The sequence below is a fragment of the Salmo salar genome, chromosome 03 (assembly GCF_965601325.2).
Source record: "Salmo salar chromosome 03, fSalSal1, whole genome shotgun sequence".
In the NCBI taxonomy this organism is placed as follows: domain Eukaryota; kingdom Metazoa; phylum Chordata; class Actinopteri; order Salmoniformes; family Salmonidae; genus Salmo; species Salmo salar.
Window position 1 is genome coordinate 17,393,153 of NC_138293.1, and position 23,126 is coordinate 17,416,278.

General features: G+C 44.8%; 2 protein-coding genes across 3 annotated transcripts in view; one reads left to right on the top strand and one right to left on the bottom strand.

Annotated features, from left to right (window-relative positions):
• Window positions 1-266: 266 nt before the first annotated feature.
• On the bottom strand, window positions 267-22,750 carry si:ch211-13f8.1 (uncharacterized). The gene is made up of 10 exons (XM_014190146.3): window positions 21,759-22,750; window positions 19,942-21,173; window positions 16,148-16,226; window positions 10,911-11,063; window positions 8,017-9,215; window positions 7,746-7,917; window positions 7,064-7,292; window positions 6,039-6,151; window positions 5,261-5,442; window positions 267-2,799 (listed from the first exon to the last, which is right to left on the bottom strand). The coding sequence occupies exons 2-10, from the start codon at window positions 21,134-21,136 to the stop codon at window positions 2,606-2,608; spliced, it is 3,516 nt and encodes a 1,171-aa protein (XP_014045621.3). The 5' UTR covers window positions 21,137-21,173; window positions 21,759-22,750; the 3' UTR covers window positions 267-2,605.
• A 171-nt stretch (window positions 22,751-22,921) lies between these two features.
• Window positions 22,922-23,126, top strand: part of rc3h1b (ring finger and CCCH-type domains 1b) — a 30,331-nt gene continuing 30,126 nt past the window's right edge. For both annotated transcript variants that reach the window (XM_014190147.3, XM_014190150.3), the window contains exon 1: window positions 22,922-23,045. The gene's annotated coding sequence lies outside the window, so the exon portion shown is untranslated. The remainder of the gene's footprint in view (window positions 23,046-23,126) is intronic.

A 23,126-nucleotide genomic window follows, 5' to 3' on the forward strand; every position in this document is an offset into this window, starting at 1 on the left:
AAATAAGAATAACATAAAAGGCCTAACTGTTGAATAACCTTTGAGAATCATTTTTACCACATTGGTAGTAGACCTACTATGAATTAGCTTTTTCGACAAAGTTTGCAATTGTATTCCTTCATGTTATGACAAGGTAGGCTTTGTGGTGGGAAAAGGTAGACTAGTGGGTTGCACAGAAATTGTGTAAATGACCAAATATAAGGCCCTAATGTGCATATAGTAAGTGTAAGTTAAGGCAACAGGCAATTAATAATAAACAGATGTCATTTTCACCTTTGACACAATAGGCTATTTATTGTGAAATGCACAATAATCATTATACAGTCTTTATTTACAGTGCCTTCAGAAAGAATTCACACCCCAGAAAGAATTCACACCCCTTTTCCACATTTTGTTGTGTTACAGCCTTAATTTAAAATTGGTTATATTGAGATTTGGTGTCACTGGCCTACACACAATACCCCATAATGTCAAAGTGGAATTATGTTTGTAGACATTTTTACAAATTCACAAAAAATGTAAAGCTGAAATGTCTTGAGTCAATAAGTACTCAACCCCTTTGTTATGGCAAGCCTACATAAGTTCAGGAGTAAAAATGTGCTTAACAAGTCACATAATAAGTTGCATGGACTCACTCTGTGTGCAATAGCGTTTAACGTTATTTTTGAATGACTACCTCATATCTGTACCACACACATACAATTATCTGTTAGATCCCTCAGTCGAGCAATGAATTTCAAACACAAATTCAACCACAAATTCCAGGGAGGTTTTCAAATGCCTTGCAAAGAAGGGCACCTAATGGTTGATGGATTTTAAAAAAAGCAGACATTGAACATCCCTTTGAGCATGTTGAAGTTATTAATTACACTTTGGATGGTGTGTCAATACACCCAGTCACTACAAAGATACAGACGTCCTTTCTTACTCAGATGCCAGAGAGGAATGAAACCGCTCAGGGATTTCACCATGAGGCCAAGGGTGACTTTAAAACAGTTTCAGAGTTTAATGGCTGTGATAAGAGAAAACTGAGGATGGATACACAACATTGTAGTTACTCCACAATACTAACCTAATTGAGAGTGAAAAGAAGGAAGCCTGTACAGAATAAACATATTCCAAAACATGCATCCTTTTTGCATTAAGGCACTAAAGTAAAACTGCCAAAAAATGTTGCAAAGAAATTAACTTTATGTCCTGAATACAAAGTGTTATGTTCGGGGCTGTCACGTCCTGACCATAGTAAGAGGTTATTTTCTATGGTAGAGTAGGTCAGGGCGTGACAGGGGTTTTGTGTTTTTCTATGTTTTGTATTTCTATGTTTAAGTTCTAGTTTTTCTATTTCTTTGTTTTTTTGGGGGGGTTGATCTCCAATTGGAGGCAGCTGGTCCTCGTTGTCTCTAATTGGAGATCATATTTAAGTAGGGGTTTTTCTTCCTGGGTTTTGTGGATTATTATATTTTGAGTAGTGTTTGTTTCTAACTGCGTCACGGTTTGTTGTTTTGTCAATGCAGTTATTTATGTTTGCAAAGTTTCACGGATTAAATAAAATGTGGAACTACAACCACGCTGCACTTTGGTCTGCTCCTTTCGGCAGCTGTGACAGGGGCAAATCCAATACAACACATCACTTTATATTTTATAGGATAGTGGTGGCTGCATCATGTTATGGGTATGCTTGTCATAGGCAAGGACTAGGGAGTTTCTTTGGACAAAAATAAATGGAATAGAGCTAAGTACAGTCCTAGAGGAAAACCTGGTTCAAAATCCTAGAGGAAAACCTGGTTCAGTCTGCTTTCCAACAGACACTGGGAGACAAATTCCCCTTTCAGCAGGACAATAACCTAAACCACAAGGCCAACAATACACTTACCAAGTTGTTTACCAAGACAACAGTGAATGTTCCTGGGTGGCCTAGTTACAGTTTTGACTTAAATCTACTTGAAAATCTATGGCAAAATTTGAAAATGTCTAGCAACCAACTTGACAGAGCTTGAATAATTTTTAAAAGAATAATGTGCAAATATTGTACAATGCAGGTGTGCAAAGCTCTTAGAGACTTACACAGAAAGATTCACAGCTGTAATCAATGCCAAAGGTGATTCTAACATATATTGACTCAGGTTTGTGAATGCTTTCGTAAATAAGATATTTCTGTATTTCAATTTCAATAAATTAGCAACATTTCCTAAAAACATGATTTCACTTTGTCATTATGGGGTATTGTGTGTAGATGGGTGAGAAAATAAAATCAATATAATCCATTTGGAATTTAGGCTGCAGCAACAACATGTGGAATAAGTCAAGAGGTATGAATACTTTCTGAAGGCACTGTAGATCATCTCACTTGCATCTTCAGTGCAACATTTTCTTTATACTTTGTTTTATCTGTTTTGATTCACAAACATTTGCCTGAATCTTCAAAGATTAGGCCTAATAATAGAAAAGGAGATGTATTGTGTCCTTCCTTTTGTTCTCCCTGAGTTAAAAATGTCTCTTTATGCCTATTTCCATTCTCAAGTTTTCGTCATGACATCATCATGGCGCAGTATCCAGTGTGTTTTTTCATTGAAATGGATAATGGAATATTCTATTGTGGCGTTGCTCAGCGATGGTTCCGACGGTGCGGCAGGACACGGATAGAGGCAGTGCTGTCACGGGTCATGAGGCGTGTCACCAGATCCAGGGTCAGTCCAGCCACTGTCTCCCCGTTCACCTCCAGAATCTCATCCCCAACACCCAGGAGCCCAGAGTACAGGCCCTCCTCAGTACCGTCCCCTACCTGCTCCACGTACACACCTGAGACGAGAGAGAGGGGTGGGGGAAGGACCGAGAGGGAGATAGAAAGAGAGAGAGATGGGGAGGGAGGGAGGGCACAATAGGTAATGGTGCAAACACTAAGAATATGTCAATTTAAAATCATCAAATAGTATGTCATTACACACTCGGATAAAATGCCCTCTAAAACACCCACCTAAAATCCCTGCCATTAGGTGTTTAATGAATATACGGTGCATTCGGAAAGTATTCAGACCCCTTGACTTTTTCCACATTTTGTTTTGTTACAGCCTTATACTAAAATGGATCCAAAAATGTTTTTCCCTCATCAATCTACACACATTACCCTATAATGACAAAGCAATCACAGGTTTTTAGACATTTTTGCTAATTAATATACAGTACCAGTCAAAAGTTTGGACACACCTACTCATTCAAGAGTTTTTCTTTATTTTTACTATTTTCTACATTGTAGAATAATAGTGAAGACATTAAAACTATGAAATAACACATATGGAATCAATCATTTAGTAACCAAAAAAGTGTTAAACAAATCTAAATATATTTTATATTTGAGATTCCTCAAAGTAGCCAACCTTTGCCTTGATGACTGCTTTGCACATACTTGGCATTCTCTCAACCAGCTTCATGAGGTAGTCACCTGGAACTGTCTCTCATGAAGACCGCCACAGGAAAAGAAGACCCAGAGTTACCTCTGCTGCAGAGGATAAGTTCATTAGCGTTACCAGCCTCATAAATTGCAGCTCAAATAAATGCTTCAGAGTTCAAGTAACAGACACATCTCAACATCAACTGTTCAGAGCAGACTGCGTGAATCAGGCATTCAAGGTCGAAATGCTGCAAAGAAACCATGACTAAAGGACACCAATATGAAGAAGAGACTTTCTTGGGCCAAGAAACATGAGCAATGGACATTAGAAATCAGTTTTTTTGGTCTGATGAGTCCAAATTTGAGATTTTTGGTTCCAACCGCCGTGTCTTTGTAAGACGCAGAGTAGGTGAATGGATGATCTCCGTATGTGTGGTTCCCACCATGAAGCATGGAGGAGGAGGTGTGATGGTGTGGGGGTGCTTTGCTGTTGACACTGTCTGTGATTTATTTAGAATTCAAGGCACACTTAACCAGCATGGCTACCAAAGCATTCTGCAGCAATACGCCAACCTCAGGTTGGATGGGGAGCATCGCGGCACTGCTATTTTCAGGTCTCTCCAGAGATGTTCGATCGGGTTAAAGTCCGGGCTCTGGCTGAGCCACTCAAGGACATTCAGACACTTGTCCTGACGCCTCTTCTGCGTTGTCTTGGCTGTGTGCTAGGATCGTTGTCCTGTTGGAAGGTGAACCGTCGCCCCAGTCTGAGGTCCTGAGCGCTCTGGTGCAGGTTTTCATCAAGGATCTCTCAGTACTTTGCTCCGGTCATCTTTCCCTCATTCCTGACTAATCTCCCAGTCCCTGCCACTGAAAACATCCCCACAGCATGATGCTGCCCCCACCATGGTTCACCGTAGGGATGGTGCCAGGTTTCCTCCAGATGTGACGCTTGGCATTCAGGCCAAAGAGTTCAATCTTGGTTTCATCAGACCAGAGAATCTTGGTCTGAGAGTCCTTTAGGTGCCCTTTGGTAAACTGCAAGTGGGCTGTCATGTGCCTTTTACTGAGGAGTGGCTTCCATCTGGCCACTCTACCGTAAAGGCCTGATTGGTAGAGTGCTGCAGAGATGGTTGTCCTTCTGGAAGGTTCTCCCATCTCCACAGAGTAACTCTGGAGCTCTGTCAGAGTGACCATTGGGTTCTTGTTCACCTCCCTGACAAAAGCCCTTCTCCCTGATTGCTCAGTTTGGCCGGGCGGCCAGCTCTAGAAAGAGTCTTGGTGGTTCCAAACTTCTTCCATTTAAAAATGATGGAGGCCACTGTGTTCTTCGGGACCTTCAATGCTGCAGACATTTTTTGGTACCCTTCCCCAGATCTGTACCTCGACACAATCTTGTCTTGGAGCTCTACGGACAATTCCTTGGTTTTTGCTCTGACATGCACTGTCAACTGTGGGACCTTACAATAGAAAGGTGTGTGCCTTTCCAAATCATGTCCAATCAATTGAATTTACCACAGGTGGACTCTAATCAAGTTGTAGAAACATCTCAAGGATGATCAATGGAAACAGGATGCACCTGAGCTCAATTTCAAGTCTCATAGCAAAGGGTCTGAATACTTATGTAAATATGGTATTTCTGTTATTTATTTTTTAATACATTTACAAAAATGGGGTATTGTGTGTAGATTGATAAGGAACATTGTTGTATGTATGTAATTCATTTTAGAATAAGGCTGTAATGTAACAAAATGTCGAAAAAGTGAAGGAGTCTGAATACATTCCGAATGCACTGTACACCCTCACATCCACAACACTAAAATGTAGGCTACATCTAATGGAACCCAGTTATACAGTAATAGTGCTTTAATATACCTGTGACCGGTCGACCTTTGCCTCGTGAGATGACGAACCCAAAAGGGCCGTTAGGAGGTCTGGTGAGCTCCAACCAGAGGGTCCCATCGGGGAAGGCCTGGACGACCCTACCCATTGGACCCATGGGACGCACCACCCGTGTGGCTAACACATCTTCCACGCTCAGGGCTCTCTGGATCATCCTGTAGAGATAGTATATAGAGACATTTCAGTGAAATGTAGTGGGAAATTAGTGGCAGTTTGTCAGTTTCCTATTGGAAATGGGATCTTACAATAATCTAGCTATATTGTTTTTATATACGTAAGGCATTTTGCCAAGTAAAACATTGCTTAGTGTAAATACGGTCTAGATGACATCACTTCAAGAGCTTTTGGAAAGCTGCCTGGATTTGTAGTGTTGTGTCAAGAAGGATTACATTATTCACGGTCCTAGTATTTATGTTCCTTATGGTGTCCTGAAATTTGTTGATTGGAATGACATTTCTGTTCCATGACAAAAATAATTTACCGCTTGAACAATCGGAAAGTACAGAGTACTTTCAGTGCTGGTTGATTTAGAGCCTAGACACAATGAGAAATCTATTTTTTCCCTTCTCTCTCTGCGCGCACGCACGCACGCACACACACACACACACGCACACGCACACGCACACGCACACGCACACGCACACTCGCACACGCACACGCACACGCACACACACACACACACACACACACACACACACACACACACACACACACACACACACACACACACACACACACACACACACAGTACCTGGGTGCCAGGCTGTTAGGCACGGACACCTCTCCCAGAATGGTAGAACGCTCCACTCTCCTCTCCAGACTCTGCACAGAGGAGGCTTTCCGAAGCTGGGCCAGTGGGGACACCTGATGACAGAGAAGGACATTTGTATTTATTAGGGACATTGCAACAGGTGTCATCATCTGTGCAGTTGATGTTGTCTCCTGAGTCCTGACATTCACAGACAGCGGCGGTGTCTGAATACCTTACTTTCCTTCTAAACAGTAAGCATTTTGTGGGTTTCAAAAATAGAAAATTCAATATGCTTTAAATATGCTTTAAATGCCAGGATGTCATACTCATTTTGGATTTTCATCTAGTAAAATTTGCTGCACACTGTTGAGGAAGAGAATCGTCTTTCGAGACCCACTTGTGTCTGACAACAGCTGATAACCAGAGAAGGTGAGGCGCTGTACCAAAATGAACGACTGGCGGGAATCAGTGCAATTTTATACCTTTATTTAGCGAGGCAAGTCAGTTAAGAACAAATTCTTATATTCAATGAGGGCCTAGGAACAGTGGGTTAACTGCCTTGTTCAGGGGCAGAACGACAGATTGGTACCTTGTCAGCTCAGGGATTTGAACTTGCAACCTTTCGGTTACTGGCCCAACGCTCTAACCACTAGGCTAACCTGCCACCCCAATAAAGGATATTCATTGCTTACCGCATTCGTTTTTACCAAACAGTATACGTTCTAATTTGTATGTAGTTAGATTAGTAGACATTATGCAGTAGTAGTAGGCAAGACAGATTTCAGGCACAGCCAGAGTCTCTTGTATTTTGAATGTCAGCAATGAAAATCGCACCTCAATATGAAAATGTTAAAGAATGGTGTAAAAGTAAAGTGGCATATGCATTTCTGTTCCTTGACAAATAAGTTAGTGAAAACATTTAACAGAACTGAATCGAACTGAATATAAATAAATGTAACTGAACTGAATTGAACTAGATTGAATAGAAGAAGTCGACTGAGCTGAAGTGAATAGCTGGTGCTTACTGAGTGCAGGGCCTGTAGTGAGGGGGTCCTCTGCAGGCGGGTGTTGGTGTGAGGGCTATGGGTGGGGCTGGGTGAGGCGGAGCTGGCCCGCGGCGCTGAGATGCTGAGCTGTTCCATGCTGCTGGAGCGCCCTCCCTTCACCAGCCTGCCCACACTGTGCAGCCCGATGGAGGAGAAGAACCGTCGCAGAGATAGCTTGGGTCTGCCGTCCCGCTCTGCCATAGACCTCCTACACAAGTCACCAACACATACAGACAGAGCAAAACATGTCAGTTGTACGTAAAAAAAAGCAGGCTGTAAGCGTGAACAGTGGTTTAAAAAAGCAGGCTGTAAGCGTGAACAGTGGTTTATGTTCAATTGAATCTGTCACCTAGGGATTACAAAGCATAGTTCAATTCCTGCAAGATATATTACAGAGAAACTGTATGGTGCCAAATGTACTAATGCAATCTATCACAGAGTAGCTAACAGTTTTGCACTTATCCACCCCGTCAGAGTTAAAGCTCCCTCTGACAGAACAAACTGTGGAGCTTGAAGTTATGCTTCAGTACCAGGAGGAGGCAGTCTTGCCTCCCTGTCAGATAGATGAAGAATAACACACCATTTAAAGGAGCCAGAGCCACATTAAACATATATATGGGTCTGACTTGAATTTGGTGTCAGTGGTGGGATCCATACTGACCGAGCCCCCTCTTGGCCATCCTCCCACTGAGCCTCTGCCTTCAGGTGCTCCGCTCTCAATAACTCTGCCCTCAGGTCCTCTGCTCGGGACACGCCCAAGCAGCGCAGCGCAGGGCGGCACTCTGGAAGAGCCACCAGCAGATCTCGACACACGTCTCCGCTCAGCGCCAAACCTGGAAGACATTTTATGTGTGTAACTGAATGAAGCATTCAGTGAGCACATCACATCAAGTCTACAGTTCCTTCCAACACAATACATTATATCTACTCACCAGCTCCATCTGCAGCAGTTTCACAGAGTTCCGCAGGGGGGAGGTCAGGGGTGATCCTGGCAGGGGAGTACCTGAGGGACGACGGTCGGATGCAGGGGACTAAGGCGGCGCTAGGGGGAGACCCTGACAGGGCAGAGATAGGACCCTCCCCATGATGCTCTGTGGTGATGAGGTCATGCTGTGGGCTTCCCCCTGCCCCCTCATCCAGGTTGATGAGGCGATACTGAACCGAGGGCAGGAGCTTTACCACACGCTGCCCACTCGCCCTGCTCTTGCAGCCTGACTTCAGAGCTGACTTAATGGGCAGTGGCGGGGTGGGGGCGTCACTATCCTTGGGGCTGCTGTTTCCGGAGGCTCCCACCAGAGGGCGGTCCAGAGCTACAGGACTGCCTAGAGCAAAGCTGACGGCTCGCCTGCACACGTTGACCCTGTTTCTGGGGTTGGAGTTCCGACGGTGGGCCCACGAGGCACCATAGGGGCCATGTCCCGAGCCGACCCGTTTCAGCCGGCTCTCTCCCTTCCTGCTGCGCCTCCTCAACTTCCCGAAACCGGAGGACCTCTCCCCCACTCCGCCCCCGGCCCCGCCCTCTGTATCCTCTCCCAAAATCAGGACCTCGCCGAAGGTGACCCCTGCCGCTTTGGGGTGGATGCTGCTGGGCTGATCTGGTTGGGGGATCCCGTCTGATTGGGCTGGGGGGCCCCAGCGAGAGACCTTCCTGCCTTTATTCTCCTCCGCGTTGCCGGACTGGGGCGGAGCAGTCTCTGGTTCGGGCACTGGAGGATCCCTAAGAATGGATCCACAAGCTTCACATTTCCTCAACAGCACCCCTACCTCCGTTACCTGGGTAGAAGCAGCGTTCGTGAAACCAACGTCCTCCAGTCTTGGAGTAAGGCCTGGAATGCTTATGCTAGACTCCGCCTTCTTTTCCAGAGTGCCCTTGGATTTCTGTCCCGTGGCCCGCCCACGCTCCTTCACCCGATCCAGGTAGCGAGACTCTGCCTCCTTCTCTGATTCATCCTCAAACCGCACCCTCGTGGGTGAGTTACCATACCGACGATTATGCCCCCCAGGGGAGAGGTCTCTGCTTTGTGGGACCAGGAGTGGACCTGATGAGGGAGGGGCTGTCAGCTCTTCCTTGGGTTTAACAGCCACAGCCTTTTGGACCAGTCCTGAACCAATCCCAGACTGCTGCCTCCTGCTGGATAGAACAGGGAAACACACTAAACACTGTATATAATAATAATAATAATAATAATAATAATAATAACTTCATATTCTTACTCACAGCCTGTACATATTTTCATAGTCACAAATACAAGTACTTTTGCTGACACAAATGCATAAAAGCACATGAGTAATCCGTGTATGTGTGTGTTTGAGTGTGTGTGTTCTCTCATGAGTGCCAGTATTCCTAATACCATTTGCTGTGAATGTATCCCACTGATATAAGAGGGGATTTCAGGAACAAAATACCCATTACAGAAACTGAAATATCATGGTGTGTGTCATCAACATGGTTACATAAGTCATACTATATAACACTCCCTGCATCTCTGTGGAACATCCAATCAGAAACCAGAGTTATGATTCTGAAACGATCAGTCATTGGAAGTTACGTAATGTCAGCTTTTTCAATCACACAGAAAGAAAAAGACAGAGAGAAATTAAGAACTGAAAGGAGAGAGAGATGTAGGAAGGGGTAGACACACTTATACAGAACTAAATATAGACAGACAGACAGACAGACAGACAGACAGACAGACAGACAGACAGACAGACAGACAGACAGACAGACAGACAGACAGACAGACAGACAGACAGACAGACAGACAGACAGACAGACAGACAGAGCATTGGGTAGTCAGACTAACAGACAGACAGACACACAGAGCATCAGGTAGTCAGACTAAAGTACAGGCAGACATACAGAGAGCATCAAGTAGTCAGACAGACAGACAGACAGACAGACAGAGCATCGGGTAGTCAGACTAACAGACAGACAGACAGACACAGCATCAGGTAGACAGACTAACAGATAGGCAGACAGGCAGACAGACAGACTGAGAGCATCGGGTAGTTAGACTAACAGACAGACAGGCAGACAGACAGACAGACTGAGAGCATCGGGTAGTTAGACTAACAGACAGACAGACAGACAGACAGACAGACAGACAGACAGACAGACAGACAGACAGACAGACAGACAGACAGACAGACAGACAGACAGACAGACAGACAGACAGAGCATTGGGTAGTCAGACTAACAGACAGACAGACACACAGAGCATCAGGTAGTCAGACTAAAGTACAGGCAGACAGACAGAGAGCATCAAGTAGTCAGACAGACAGACAGACAGACAGACAGACAGACAGACAGACAGACAGACAGACAGACAGACAGACAGACAGACAGACAGACAGACAGACAGAGCATCGGGTAGTCAGACAGACAGACAGACAGACAGACAGACAGACAGACAGACAGACAGACAGACAGACAGGCAGGCAGGCAGGCAGGCAGGCAGGCAGGCAGGCAGACAGACAGACAGAGAGCATCAAGTAGTCAGACTAACAAACAGACAAGGCATTAGATAGTCAGACTAACGTACATGCAGACAGACAGACAGACTGAGAGCATCAGGTAGTCAGACTAACAGACAGGCAGACAGACAGAGAGCATCAAGTAGTCAGACTAACAGACAGACAGACAGACAGACAGACAGACAGACAGACAGACAGACAGACAGACAGACAGACAGACAGACAGACAGACAGACAGACAGACAGACAGACAGACAGACAGACGATCAGGTAGTCAGACTAATAGGGGGGAGATCAGGTAGTCAGACTAATAGGGGGGAGATCAACAGAGTTGCAGACACAGCTGACTTACGGGTTGTATCTCTGGGCAGAATGGGAGCGGCGGGTTTGAGGGCGTTCCCCTTTGGCGTGATTGAAGCGGGCTTTTAACCGAGCCCTCTCCAGCAGGAGCATGGCCTGCTCATGTCTGGGGCTCAGAGGAAGTTCCTCAGGGTTGAAGTGTGAGCTGTCAATCACACAGAGACAGAGGGTGAATTGGAGAGGGAGACATAGAAATAGGGAGGTGATTGAAATGTCGTACCAATTCTCGACAGAAGAGGGCATAATCATCCTGCGGGACGTTTGTTGGGAGGATTTGGGATCAGGGTGGTCTTTGAGCTGGTGATTGAAGTGGCTACATGTTTGTTTATTTATTGTAGATATGGAAAAATAGCACACCTTTTAACTTTGTAAGGTGCGTCTTCTGTGACAGCATGGACAGCACCATTGGGGGCTATCTCCATTTTAAAATACTCAATGTGTTATTATTATACTTCTATGAGTGCATTAGCAGTTCATAAATAAACTAAAAACGTGCATACCACCACCTACTGTGGTGGAGTGTGTATTGTCTGAACAGGTATAAAGCTGCTGACCTAGATGGAATTCTGTGATTCTTTGTTAACACATAGCAAGTCCCACCCAGTTGACTCCTTCAAAATGGTGAAAGCCCTCAATGGTGCTGCCCTTGCTGGGTGCTGCCCATGCTAAAGCAGGCTTTGGTCCATGTGCACCCTTTATCTACCTCTATGATATTGATCCTTCTCCATTGAAGAAAGAAGTTCTCCTACCCTTTACTAAATCCTTGCCGTACACAATTGGTGGTAGCAGTGGGATCCGAACCCAAACGATTGAAATGACTGGAGGGGGAAAAAAAGATGGGGGGGTTGAGGTTGGGGGCAACCAGACAGTAGTCCAATATTGCTGTACTATCCATGGCTTGCTGAATTAAACGTCTCTTAGCATATTGCTGATGTGATTAACGAGGTTCATAATCATTTTTCAGGTCTACAGATAAGGTCAAAGTCCACATTTTGTGTAGCCCTGAAATCAATTGAAACGTATTTTGTCTTGAATCATTTGCCTGCACCCCACATCTAGCCTCATAATAACCAGACCAATTACCTCTGCGCTATTTCACTTGTAGAGAACATCCATGTAAACTTGCGAGATCAGGTGGTTTGTGAAGCTACCACACATCTGGTGCCTTCAGTTGTACTGAGCTGATCCTGCACAGTTACATATCCAGAGAACATTATATGCCCTACGGATAGAGTTAAAGAGAATGGAGCTCTGAACGTCAGTCTTCTACGCTAAGCCTTCTTATGTAATATGCGATTGGACTGGGGTGTGGTGGCGAGGTTAGCCTCCGTATTGTACTTCATCCCCTGTATTCCAGTTGATCCTATGCTCTATGTGCTTTAGTGGCCAAAATAGTATGATACGCCTGTGGATTATCCCTGTCACCAACACACTCATCCATTCCTGTATGTACGGAGAATGGAGGAAGATTTTGTGTACGCATCCAGCTTAGTTTTGTAATGCTCGTATTTATTATTTATAAAGAAGTTCACTTTATTGGTCAATTGCACACAAGGTCCAATTGAAATTTGACTTCCACTTTTAACCCAACCCCTCCAAAAGACACACATATTTACAGTTGAAGTCGGAAGTTTACATACATTTTGGTTGGAGTCATTAAAACTTGTTTTCAACCACTCCACAAATTTCTTGTTAACAAACTATAGTTTTGGCAAGTCAGTTAGGACATCTACTTTGTGCATGACAGAACAGATTTTTCCAACAATTGTTTAGAGACAGATTATTTCACTTATAATTCACTGTATCACAATTCCAGTGTGTCAGAAGTTTACATACACTAAGTTGACTGTGCCCTTAAACAGCTTGGAAAATTCCAGAAAATGATGTCATGGCTTTAGAAGCTTCTGACAGGATAATTGACATCCTTTGAGTCAATTGGATGTGTACCTGTGGATGTATTTCAAGGCCTACCTTCAAACTCAGTGCCTCTTTGCTTGATATCACGGGGAAATCAAAATAAATCAGCCAAGACCTCAGAAAAAAAATTGGTGACCTCCACAAGTCTCAAATCAAACCAAAGTTTATTTGTCACGTGCGCCGAATACAACAGGTGTAGACCTTACAGTGAAATGCTTACTTACAGGCTCTAACCAATAGTGCAAAAAGGTATTAGGTGAACAATAGGTAGGTAAAGAAATAAAAACAACAGTAAAAAGACAGGCTACAGTAGCGAGGCTATAAAAATAGCGAGGCTACATACAGACACCGGTTAGTCAGGCTGATTGAGGTAGTATGTACATGTAGATATGGTTAAAGTGACTATGCATATATGAGGAACACAGAGTAGCAGTAGCGTAAAAGAGGGGTTGGCGGGTGGGACACAAAGCAGATAGCCCGGTTAGCCAATGTGCGGGAGCAGTGGTTGATCGGCCCAATTGATCAACCACTGCTACTACAGAGAGTAGTAGCAGCAGCGTAAAAAGAGGGGTTGGGGGTTGGGGGGGGGGGGGGAGCTCACAATGCAAATAGTCCGGGTAGCCATTTGATTATCTGTTCAGGAGTCTTATGGTTTTGGGGTGAAAACTGTTGAGAAGCCTTTTTGTCCTACACTTGGCACTCCGGTACCGCTTGCCATGAGGTAGTAGAGAGAACAGTCTATGACTGGGGTGGCTGGGGTCTTTGACAATTTTTAGGGCCTTCCTCTGACACCGCCTGGTGTAGAGGTCCTGGATGGCAGGCAGCTTAGCCCCAGTGATGTACTGGGCCGTACGCACTACCCTTTGTAGTGCCTTGCGGACAGAGGCCGAGTAATTGCCATACCAGGCAGTGATGCAACCGGTCAGGATGCTCTCGATGTTGTAGCTGTAGAACCTTTTGAGGATCTCAGGACCATGCCAAATCTTTTTAGTTTCCTGAGGGGGAATAGGCTTTGTCGTGCCCTCTTCACGACTGTCTTGGTGTGTTTGGACCATTCTAGTTTGCTGTTGATGTGGACACCAAGGAACTTGAAGCTCTCAACCTGCTCCACTACAGCCCCGTCGATGAGAATGGGGGAGTGGTCGGTCCTCCTTTTCCTGTAGTCCACAATCATCGCCTTAGTCTTGGTTATGTTGAGGGATAGGTTGTTATTCTGGCACCACCCGGCCAGGTTTCTGACCTCCTCCCTATAGGCTGTCTTGTCGTTGTCGGTGATCAGGCCTACCACTGTTGTGTCGTCTGCAAACTTAATGATGGTGTTGGAGTCGTGCCTGGCCATGCAGTCGTGGGTGAACAGGGAGCACAGGAGGGGACTGAGCACGCACCCCTGAGGAGCTCCAGTGTTGAGGATCAGCGTGGCAGATGTGTTGCTACCTACCCTCACCGCCTGGGGGCGGCCCGTCAGGAAGTCCAGGATCCAGTTGCAGAGGGAGGTGTTTAGTCCCAGGATCCTTAGCTTTGTGATGAGCTTTGAGGGTACTATGTTGTTGAACGCTGAGCTGTAGTCAATGAATAGCATTCTCACATAAGTGTTCCTTTTGTCCAGGTGGGAAAGGGAAGTGTGGAGTGCAATAGAGATTGCATCATCTGTGGATTTGGTTGGGCGCCCGTAAAACTGCTGCCATATCTCCTTGGGAGCAATTTCCAAACGCCTGAAGGTACTACGTTCATTTGTACAAACAATAGTACGCAAGTATAAACACCATGGGACCACGCAGCCATCACACGGCTCAGGAAGGAGAAACATTCACTCTCCTAGAGATGAACGTACTTTGGTGCGAAAAGTGCAAATCAATCCCAGAACAACAGCAAAGGACCTTGTGAAGATGCTGGAGGAAACAGGTACAAAAGTATCTATATCCACAGTAAAACGAGTCCTATACCGAGATAACCTGTAAGGCTGCTCAGCAAGGAAGAAGCCACTGCTCCAAATCCGCCATAAAAAAGCTAGACTACGGTTTGCAACTGCACATGGGGACAAAGATTGTAACTTTTGGAGAAATGTCCTCTGGTCTGATGAAACAAAAATGGAACTGTTTGGCCATAACGACCATCATTATGTTTGGAGGAAAAAGGGGGAGGCTTGCAAGCCGAAGAACACCATCCCAACCACTTTGCACAGGGTGGCAGCATCATGTTGTGGGGTGCTTTGCTGCAGGAGGGACTGGTGCACTTCATAAAATAGATGGCATCATGAGGATGAAAAATGATGTGGATATATTGAAGAAACATCTCAAGCCATCAGTCAGGAAGTTAAAGCTTGTTCACAAATGGGTCTTCCCAATGGACAATGACCCCAAGCATACTTCCAAATTTGAGGCAAAATGGCTTAAGGACAACAAAGTCAAGGTATTGGAGTGGCCATCACAAAGCACTGACCTCAATCCCATAGAAAATTTGTGGGCAGAACTGAAAAAGCATGTTCGAGCAAGGAGGCCTACAAACCTGACTCAGTTACTCCAGCTCTGTCAGGAGGAATGAGCCAAAATTCACCCAACTTATTGTGGGAAGCTTGTGGAAGGCTACCTGAAACGTTTGACCCAAGTTAAACAATTTAAAGGCAATGCTACCAAATACTAATTGAGTGTATGTCAACATCTGACCCACTGGGAATGTGATGAAAGAAATAAAAGCTGAAATCATTCTCTCTACTATTATTCTGACATTTCACATTCTTAAAATAAAGTGGTGATCCTAACTGACCTAAGACAGGGAATTTTTACCAGGATTAAATGTCAGGAATTGTGAAAAAATGAGTTAAAATCTATTTGGCTAAGGTGTATGTAAACTTCCGACTTCAACTGAACATATACAGGTTTTGGATAGGTGCGGGGGGCTGTCACACTGGACACCCGGGGAGCTGTTGTTGTTGGGGGTTAAGTGCCTTGTTCAATGGCAAACAATGGCATCTTGGATTTGATTTGTTGCCAGCTTACTTCCTGACAGATTTTTCCATCAAGGAGACGGATTTGAAATGGCAACCCTCTGGTTGATGGCCCGCCTCTCTAACCACTAGACTACCTATCCTCTACTTCCAGTTTCATGGGAGAGGTGTGATCTGATCTTATACGCTATATTAGCATCTTTACGTAGCTTATGTTTCAATCTGCAAAACAAATTGGACAGGATAGTTGACTGCTTTACATTCAAAGAATATTTAAGGGGCAAAAACTATCCCTAAAAAAGGTGGTTCCTCACCTCACACACTTACCACTTTTCTATGTAGACAGACACTAGTGTGATATTCCTTACCCGGGAAGTTCAAGCAGCTCCTGTTGTGGAATGGTTAAATCCCACTCATTTTTCCAGGAGGCAGATGCATCTGGAGACACTGAAAACAGAACTTTACCCATTAAAATAAAGCTTTCCAAACCTAGTTCCATGCAATGCAAATGGACCCTCACGCATCACTTGCTACAAATCCAAAGGAACAGTTTGACAAGCTGAGTATTACACAATGCTATTACATTCTTATACAAAACCAATTTCAATTCACATGGTTGAAGTTTAGGGTGGAGATGCTTCAAATACATTTTATGGCAGGATATGTTGCTGACAGTTAAGCTGTAATGCAAATATAGCAGCAGAAGTGCATTGTTAAAGCATGTATGCAGGTACAAAACTGCCAAGGGCTTTACTCAACCATAAAGGTTTCCATAAGCCCCACATCACATCAAAACCATGGACCGTCCCCAAGTTCATCTCTGATCCTCCTAATGCCTGTCAGATTCATGGGCCTTACATAAACGCCATAACGGCAGGAACAGAGAGGTATTAAAACATTATCAACTGATCATGCCCTGCACTCAGTGCACTGCACTGTAAAAAAAAATTACTGTGGATCAACTGAAAAAAAATGGACTTCAACTGGTTACAAGTAAATGAGTTAGGCTTTCTCAAATGAAAAATACTACATTTGTTGAAACCAAATATATGATTCAATGCCAACTTTTTTATTTGATTTTTACCTAACATATATTTCAAGTTGAAACCTATTTATTTCAACACTTAACTTACTTTTCCCCTTTGGTTAAACCTAAAAAATAACAAATACAAACTAATATTTAATGTAAATACAACCCATGTTTTCACCTTGTTCCAAGTTCCCTTTTTAATTTGGAATTACCCAAAGGTATTCAATTGGGTTACAATCATCAAACAGGCAAAGAGTTAATACAGGACTAAGATCGAATCCTATTACACCAGGTCTGACACTCTTCAGATGTGGCAGGACTTTTAAAACTATCACATATTACAAATGGAAACCCAGCCAGGATCTGCCCATTGAAACGAGCCTACCAGACAAGCTAAATGCCTTCTATGCTCGCTTCGAGGGCAAGCAACACTGAACCAGATGGATTACCAGGACGCATACTCAGAGAATGTGCTGACCAGCTGGCACTGACATTTTCAACCTCTCCCTGACCCAGTCTGACCCAGTCATGTTTCAAGCAGACCACCATAGTCCCTGTGCCCAAGAACCTGTCTAAATTACTACCGCCCCGTAGCACTCACATCTGTAGGCATGGAATGTTTAAAAGGCTGGTCATGGCTCACATTAACACCATCATCCCAGAAACCCTGGACCCACTATAATTCGCATACCGCCCCAACAGATCCACAGATGACGCCATCTCTATTGCACTCTACACTCCTCTTTCCCAACTGGACAAAAGTAACACCTATGTGAGAATGCTGTTCAACACCATAGTGCCCACCAAGCTCATCACTAGGCTAAGGTCCCTCGGACTGATAACCTCCCTCTGCAACTGGACTTCCTGACAGGCCGCCACCAGGTGGTGAGGGTAGGCAACAACACATCGGCCATGATGGCCCTCAACATAGAGGCCCCTCAGGGAAGCGTGCTTAGTCTCCTCCTGCACTCCCTGTTCACCCATTACTGCTTGGCCAAGCACGACTCCAACCCCATCATCAAGTTTGCCGATGACACAACGGTGGTGGGCCTGATCACCAACAACGACGAAACAGCCTATAGGAAGGAGGTCACAGACCTGGTTGTGTGGTGCCATTACAACAACCTCTCCCTCAATGTGGGCAAAAGCTTCAAGTTCCTCTGTGTCCACATTGCTAAGGACCTATCATGGTCCAAATGGACCACACAGTTGTGAAGAGGGCACGACAATGCCTCTTCCCCATCAGGAGGCTGAAAAGATTTGGTATGAGCCCCTCAGATCTTCAAAAAGTTCTGCAGCTGCACAATTGAGAGCATCTTGACTGGCTGCATCCCCACTTGGTATGGTAACTGCTCGGCATCCGACAGCAAGGCGCTACAGGGGGTAGTGCGTGTACGGCTCAGTACATCACTGGGGTCGAACTCCCTGCCATCCAGGACCTATATACCAGGCAGTGTCAAACAATTGTCAAAGACTCCAGCCACCCAAGTCATAGACTGTTCTCTCTGCTACCGCACAGCAAACGGTACCCTTTTTGCTAACTCTTTTTGACTCTACGCACACACACTGGACTCACACACACACACACATACTTACAATGACACTCCAACACATACACACACCCTGCTGCTACTGTCCATTATCTATCCTGTTGCCTAGTCACTTTACCCCTACCTATATGTACATATCTACCTCAATTTCCTCCTACTCCTGCACATCAACTCGGTCCTTGTACCCATGTATATAGCCAAGCTATCATTGCTCATTGTGTATTTATTCTTCGTGTAACTTTTAATTACATTTTTATTATATTTTTTATAGTAGTCTACATTGTTGGGAAGGGCCCGTAAGCATTTCACTGTTAGTCTACACCTGTTGTTTACGAAGCATGTGACAATAAAAACTTGATTTGAAGCAATCAAAATCAATTTCTTGTAAATCAAGAAATTAAGTTGGTTCAATAACTTTAAATAATGTTTCCAAACATATTCTTTTCACAAGACACCCATATTTAGTAGTCTCAATCAAGCATTGTCTACCTTAACATAGAAACCTTATCTGGCTCTTTAGTATCAGATGTACTATGCAAGTATCATTACAAACGCAGGCAAACACACATTTTAGTTTGAATAAGGAATACTACAGAACACATTAACTGGAATGACTTTCACTCTCACGGGTGGGCGAAAAGAACAAACTGAAAGCCTCGCCCCCAATATGCCATGCCTCTAACTCTTCTGATAGGCTGCTGCTGCTACATTGCTACCCACCACTATTCAATGTGAAAGGGCATGAGGTGTTGAAAGCAATTTAGAAGCTTTTATTCAATTCAAAAAATCACATTGAGCAGTCAAATTTGTAATTTGATTTCAGTCAAATTGAATAGAATAGGTAGAACTAGCCAAAGTGTAACACACACACACACACACACACACACACACAGCGCTAAAAATAGCTACACAACACCAGCCCATCTGTTCCTCTAAGTGCTCCTGATGGTGGGAGGTGCTGACAGAAATAGAATGCATAGCTCTGAATCTGTATCTCATGGTCAATTTACAGTAATTCATCTGACACATGATCACAGTTGTAAGCACACATTGATATGCTTTATAATTCCTGGATTTAACTAATCAATTAAGCCTGGTTTGCTTACAAAACAATTGTTATTTCATTGAAAAGGAGGTGCATGTAAAACGTGCAACTAAGCCCTCCTCCCCAACCCTATCATGATTGAGCAAATGATTTGTGTTCCAAAGCGTGATTTGTTTACCTCCCATACTCTTGATGGACACTTTGTCCCACAGCACATGTTCTACCATGTTATTAAACATGAGAGGTCCAGAATGGGATACTTTGGCTGCATTTACACAGGCAGCCCAATTCTGATTTTTTTTCTCACTAATTGGTCTTTTGACCAACAAGATCAGATCTGAAAAACATTCTGATGTGAAAAGATCTGATCTGATTTGTCAAAAGACCAATTAGTGGGAAAAAAAACATTGGTCTGCATGTGTAAATGCAGCCATGGTAAATATGATTATGTTTTTATTGAATTTACCTCTCGAAGTACCCGGACTCGTTTTACAACAAGATGTACCAAGATGTATTTTCTAAACTGGAACTTCATACCATCTCTCTTGTCTATCTGGTCAACACAGAGGTACGGGATGTCCACGCCGCCTTTCTCCTCTCCTCTCTTGGTGTTCCTTCGTCTGTTCACTGACCGCCCTCTGGCTCTCTGGTTGGCCTCCACTGTATCCCCTAGCGAAAGCATCCCTTCCTGCGAGCACACACTTTCCCAGCTCTCTGCCCTCCGCAGCCCCCCCATGGGATCCATAGGCTCCTTCGCTTCTTTCTTATCACATCTCTCCAGGTAGCAGTCCAGGCTGTCCGAACGCAGCATGTTCCAACACCCTTCACTCTCGTCCCTGTCCTCGTCTACAGAATCCACAGAAGCCAGTCTTGACTTACTCTGGGGCCCTGAGAGGGTGGCATTCGCAGGGGGTTCGTCCTTCAGACGTACAAATGACGAGAGTATAGGCATTGTAGTCTGAGTGCCCACAGTAGACTGAGTGCTCACCCTATTCAGAATCAGAGTCTCCGGGCGTGCTACCCTCCAGAAGCCTTTAGGAGGTGCCCAGTGTCTGTGAGAGGAGGAAGAAGAGTTGGAGGAGGATGCAGGAGCGGGCTTTGAAGAAGGAGGGGGGTCCTCCTTGGTTGCGCCGGTGCTGTCTGACTGGATGTTCTCCAAGCTCTCCAAGCTGGCCCCCTCCCCCAAACCGCGAGGCTGCCCCGGCACACTACCAGCTGGGCCTCCCCTCTCCGCCTTCTCTGCCCCCTTCCCCATGGCACCCCAGCTCTCCTTCTCCCTCTGTGGTTCAGTCGGGTCGGTGTGGAGCTGTACCCTGGCCACCACCTCTTCCTCTACCTCGTCTTCACTACTACTGGACCTCCTCCTCTGGTCAAAGTGCCGGAAGGGCACAGGCGGTGGCACCTCCCCCCTGCTGCGGCCCTTCTGCTTGGGCAGGGCCTGAAATGAGACAGGTCCCTCTTCCTGGAGCTCTGAGGCCATATTGTCCTCCCTCACCCTCTCCCTCTTTCTCTCTTTCCCTCCAGTTCTCTGGGAGAGATTATTCACCTTGGACTGCAGGGAATAGACGGCAGAACCTGGAGGAGGGAGGGGGGGAGGGGAAAGCGAGGGAGAGAGTGTGCTGGGCTTGGGGACAAGACTCAGGATGAGGCCCCGGTCATCAGAGGCTCTTGACCGAGGCGGAGAGCTGGCAGGAGCCAATGTTTGTGTGATATGGACCTCTTCCTCCTCCATTGGCTGGCAAGGCAAAGAGGAAAAGTCTGATTGGAACCTAATGAGGAAAAGGGATCATTGTTTGTTGCCTCTGGTAAAATAGTCTCACTGGGCCTAGGATACCTAAAGTAATGGATTCAAATCACTTTGTACTCTTTATCCAATGATTACTGCGTAGGATAATCCTTTGGAATGGAAATAGGCCACCAGTGCATGAGAAGCCTGTGTGTGGCTGGCATGTTCTGACAATATAAAACTGTTGTTGTCATCAAAGACCTTTGATGAAGAGGTTATAGAAAAGAAAATAGGGATTTGGCTACATGTAATTTTATTCTAATAGGCCTACTGAAATCGTTTTCTTTATAATCAGTTGCAGAATTATTAGGCACTGGATTTGTCCAGTTCTGTTACGTGTTAATAGAATTAAGTAAAAGGACAAGAATTATCTATTACTAAGCACCCAACTGTAGGCTATCATCACACATGGATGAATTACCTATTTGACTTTAAAAGAATTCCCCTGACATTTCAATTGAACCAAACAGGATAATAACACACTATCACAAAATAATTTAAAAGTGACAAAAAATACATGGTACCAATGACAGGACAAAAAAACATAATGACAAGGTCAATCATTTACCTGGATAGATCTTATTTAGATGCAATTCACCACAGTTGAAGAAACTCACGTTCCGTGCCGACTTAAATTGGCCAGTCACAACGACCCACAGCTAAACCTGCGCTCTGTGGCACAAGCTTGAGCATAGTGGACTAAACTCCAGTATCAGAAACTTCCTTCACCATAGAGTGGAGTTTAGTCGGCTGGCTGGAGCGCATCCTCTGACCCGACTGACTAGCTGTCGGAAACATTTGTCCTAAAAAGTAAAGTCACTTTCTCCTGTGTCGTTGTTCTCCGTTTTATTCTGCACTGTTATGTTTGATGGCAGCCAGCCCAGTTTAAGACGGAGTGAGTCCACGAGCGGACGGTGACCTGCTCCCAGTGAGCGAACAGGCGGTCTCTCAATATTCATGATTGGTCCGTTAATCCCTTCAGAAATCAGACGGATTAGACAAAAATGGAAATACAAAATGCGTGTTTTCGTTTCACCCTGGCTGACTGAAGCTATCCGTTGCGTAAGTGGATGCAATAGCAGGCTACCCACCGCACACACACGGCTGAGTCTGTGCGCTCAGTCACATTACAAATCTGCGCAGGGGCATCTTTGGTGGAACCTCGCCCAACATGATATTATCATCAAAACAATTTGTGAGCTACCCAAAGCTTGCGAACAAAATGTAATGTTGTAATTAAAGGCAAAATGCCTAATTCCAAGCTTGAGCCTGTCACTGTTTGGCTGAGGGGGAGATGTAGCCTACCAGCTACCAAACTAAAATGAACGGAGCTTTGGATGAAAGAACTGACAGGTCCCTGAGATTGTTTTAAAATGTTTTGGTGATGGAGATATGGGACAACGTGCCATATCCAGCAGATGTCACAACTGGATGTGACAGATGCTGCTCTACCTTTTTACTGTGCACTGGCATTCTCTCACCAACAGGGGGTGCACTCGCTCCTCGCTCAACTCCAAAGTTAGCTAACCGTTGCAAAAACGTTGTGCAACGGAAACCTTTTACCGTGTCCTCTAGGAACCAACCAGAAGCAAACAGAGACAACGGTGAGGGACCTACCTGAATGTGTCCAATAGAAACTCTCGTTATAGTTGCAAAACGTTTTGGAGTAAATGGTTTCCGTTTGCAACAGACAAAACGTTTTGCAACAGAACCAGAGTAATGCATACACCCCAGTTAACACCCTCGAACTGGTCTCAAACTTCGGCAGCAGCCAAGCTGCACAGTCGATATGGCGACCGATTTAATAACGCAATATTTTCCTAAAGACATAAATCTTCCAAGTGTTTTGGAATGAGTGAGTAACTTGTGCATGTAATCGAAAAATGTTATGAACAGTTAACAAAGGCATATTTAATTAAGTAGCTATTTATTTTGG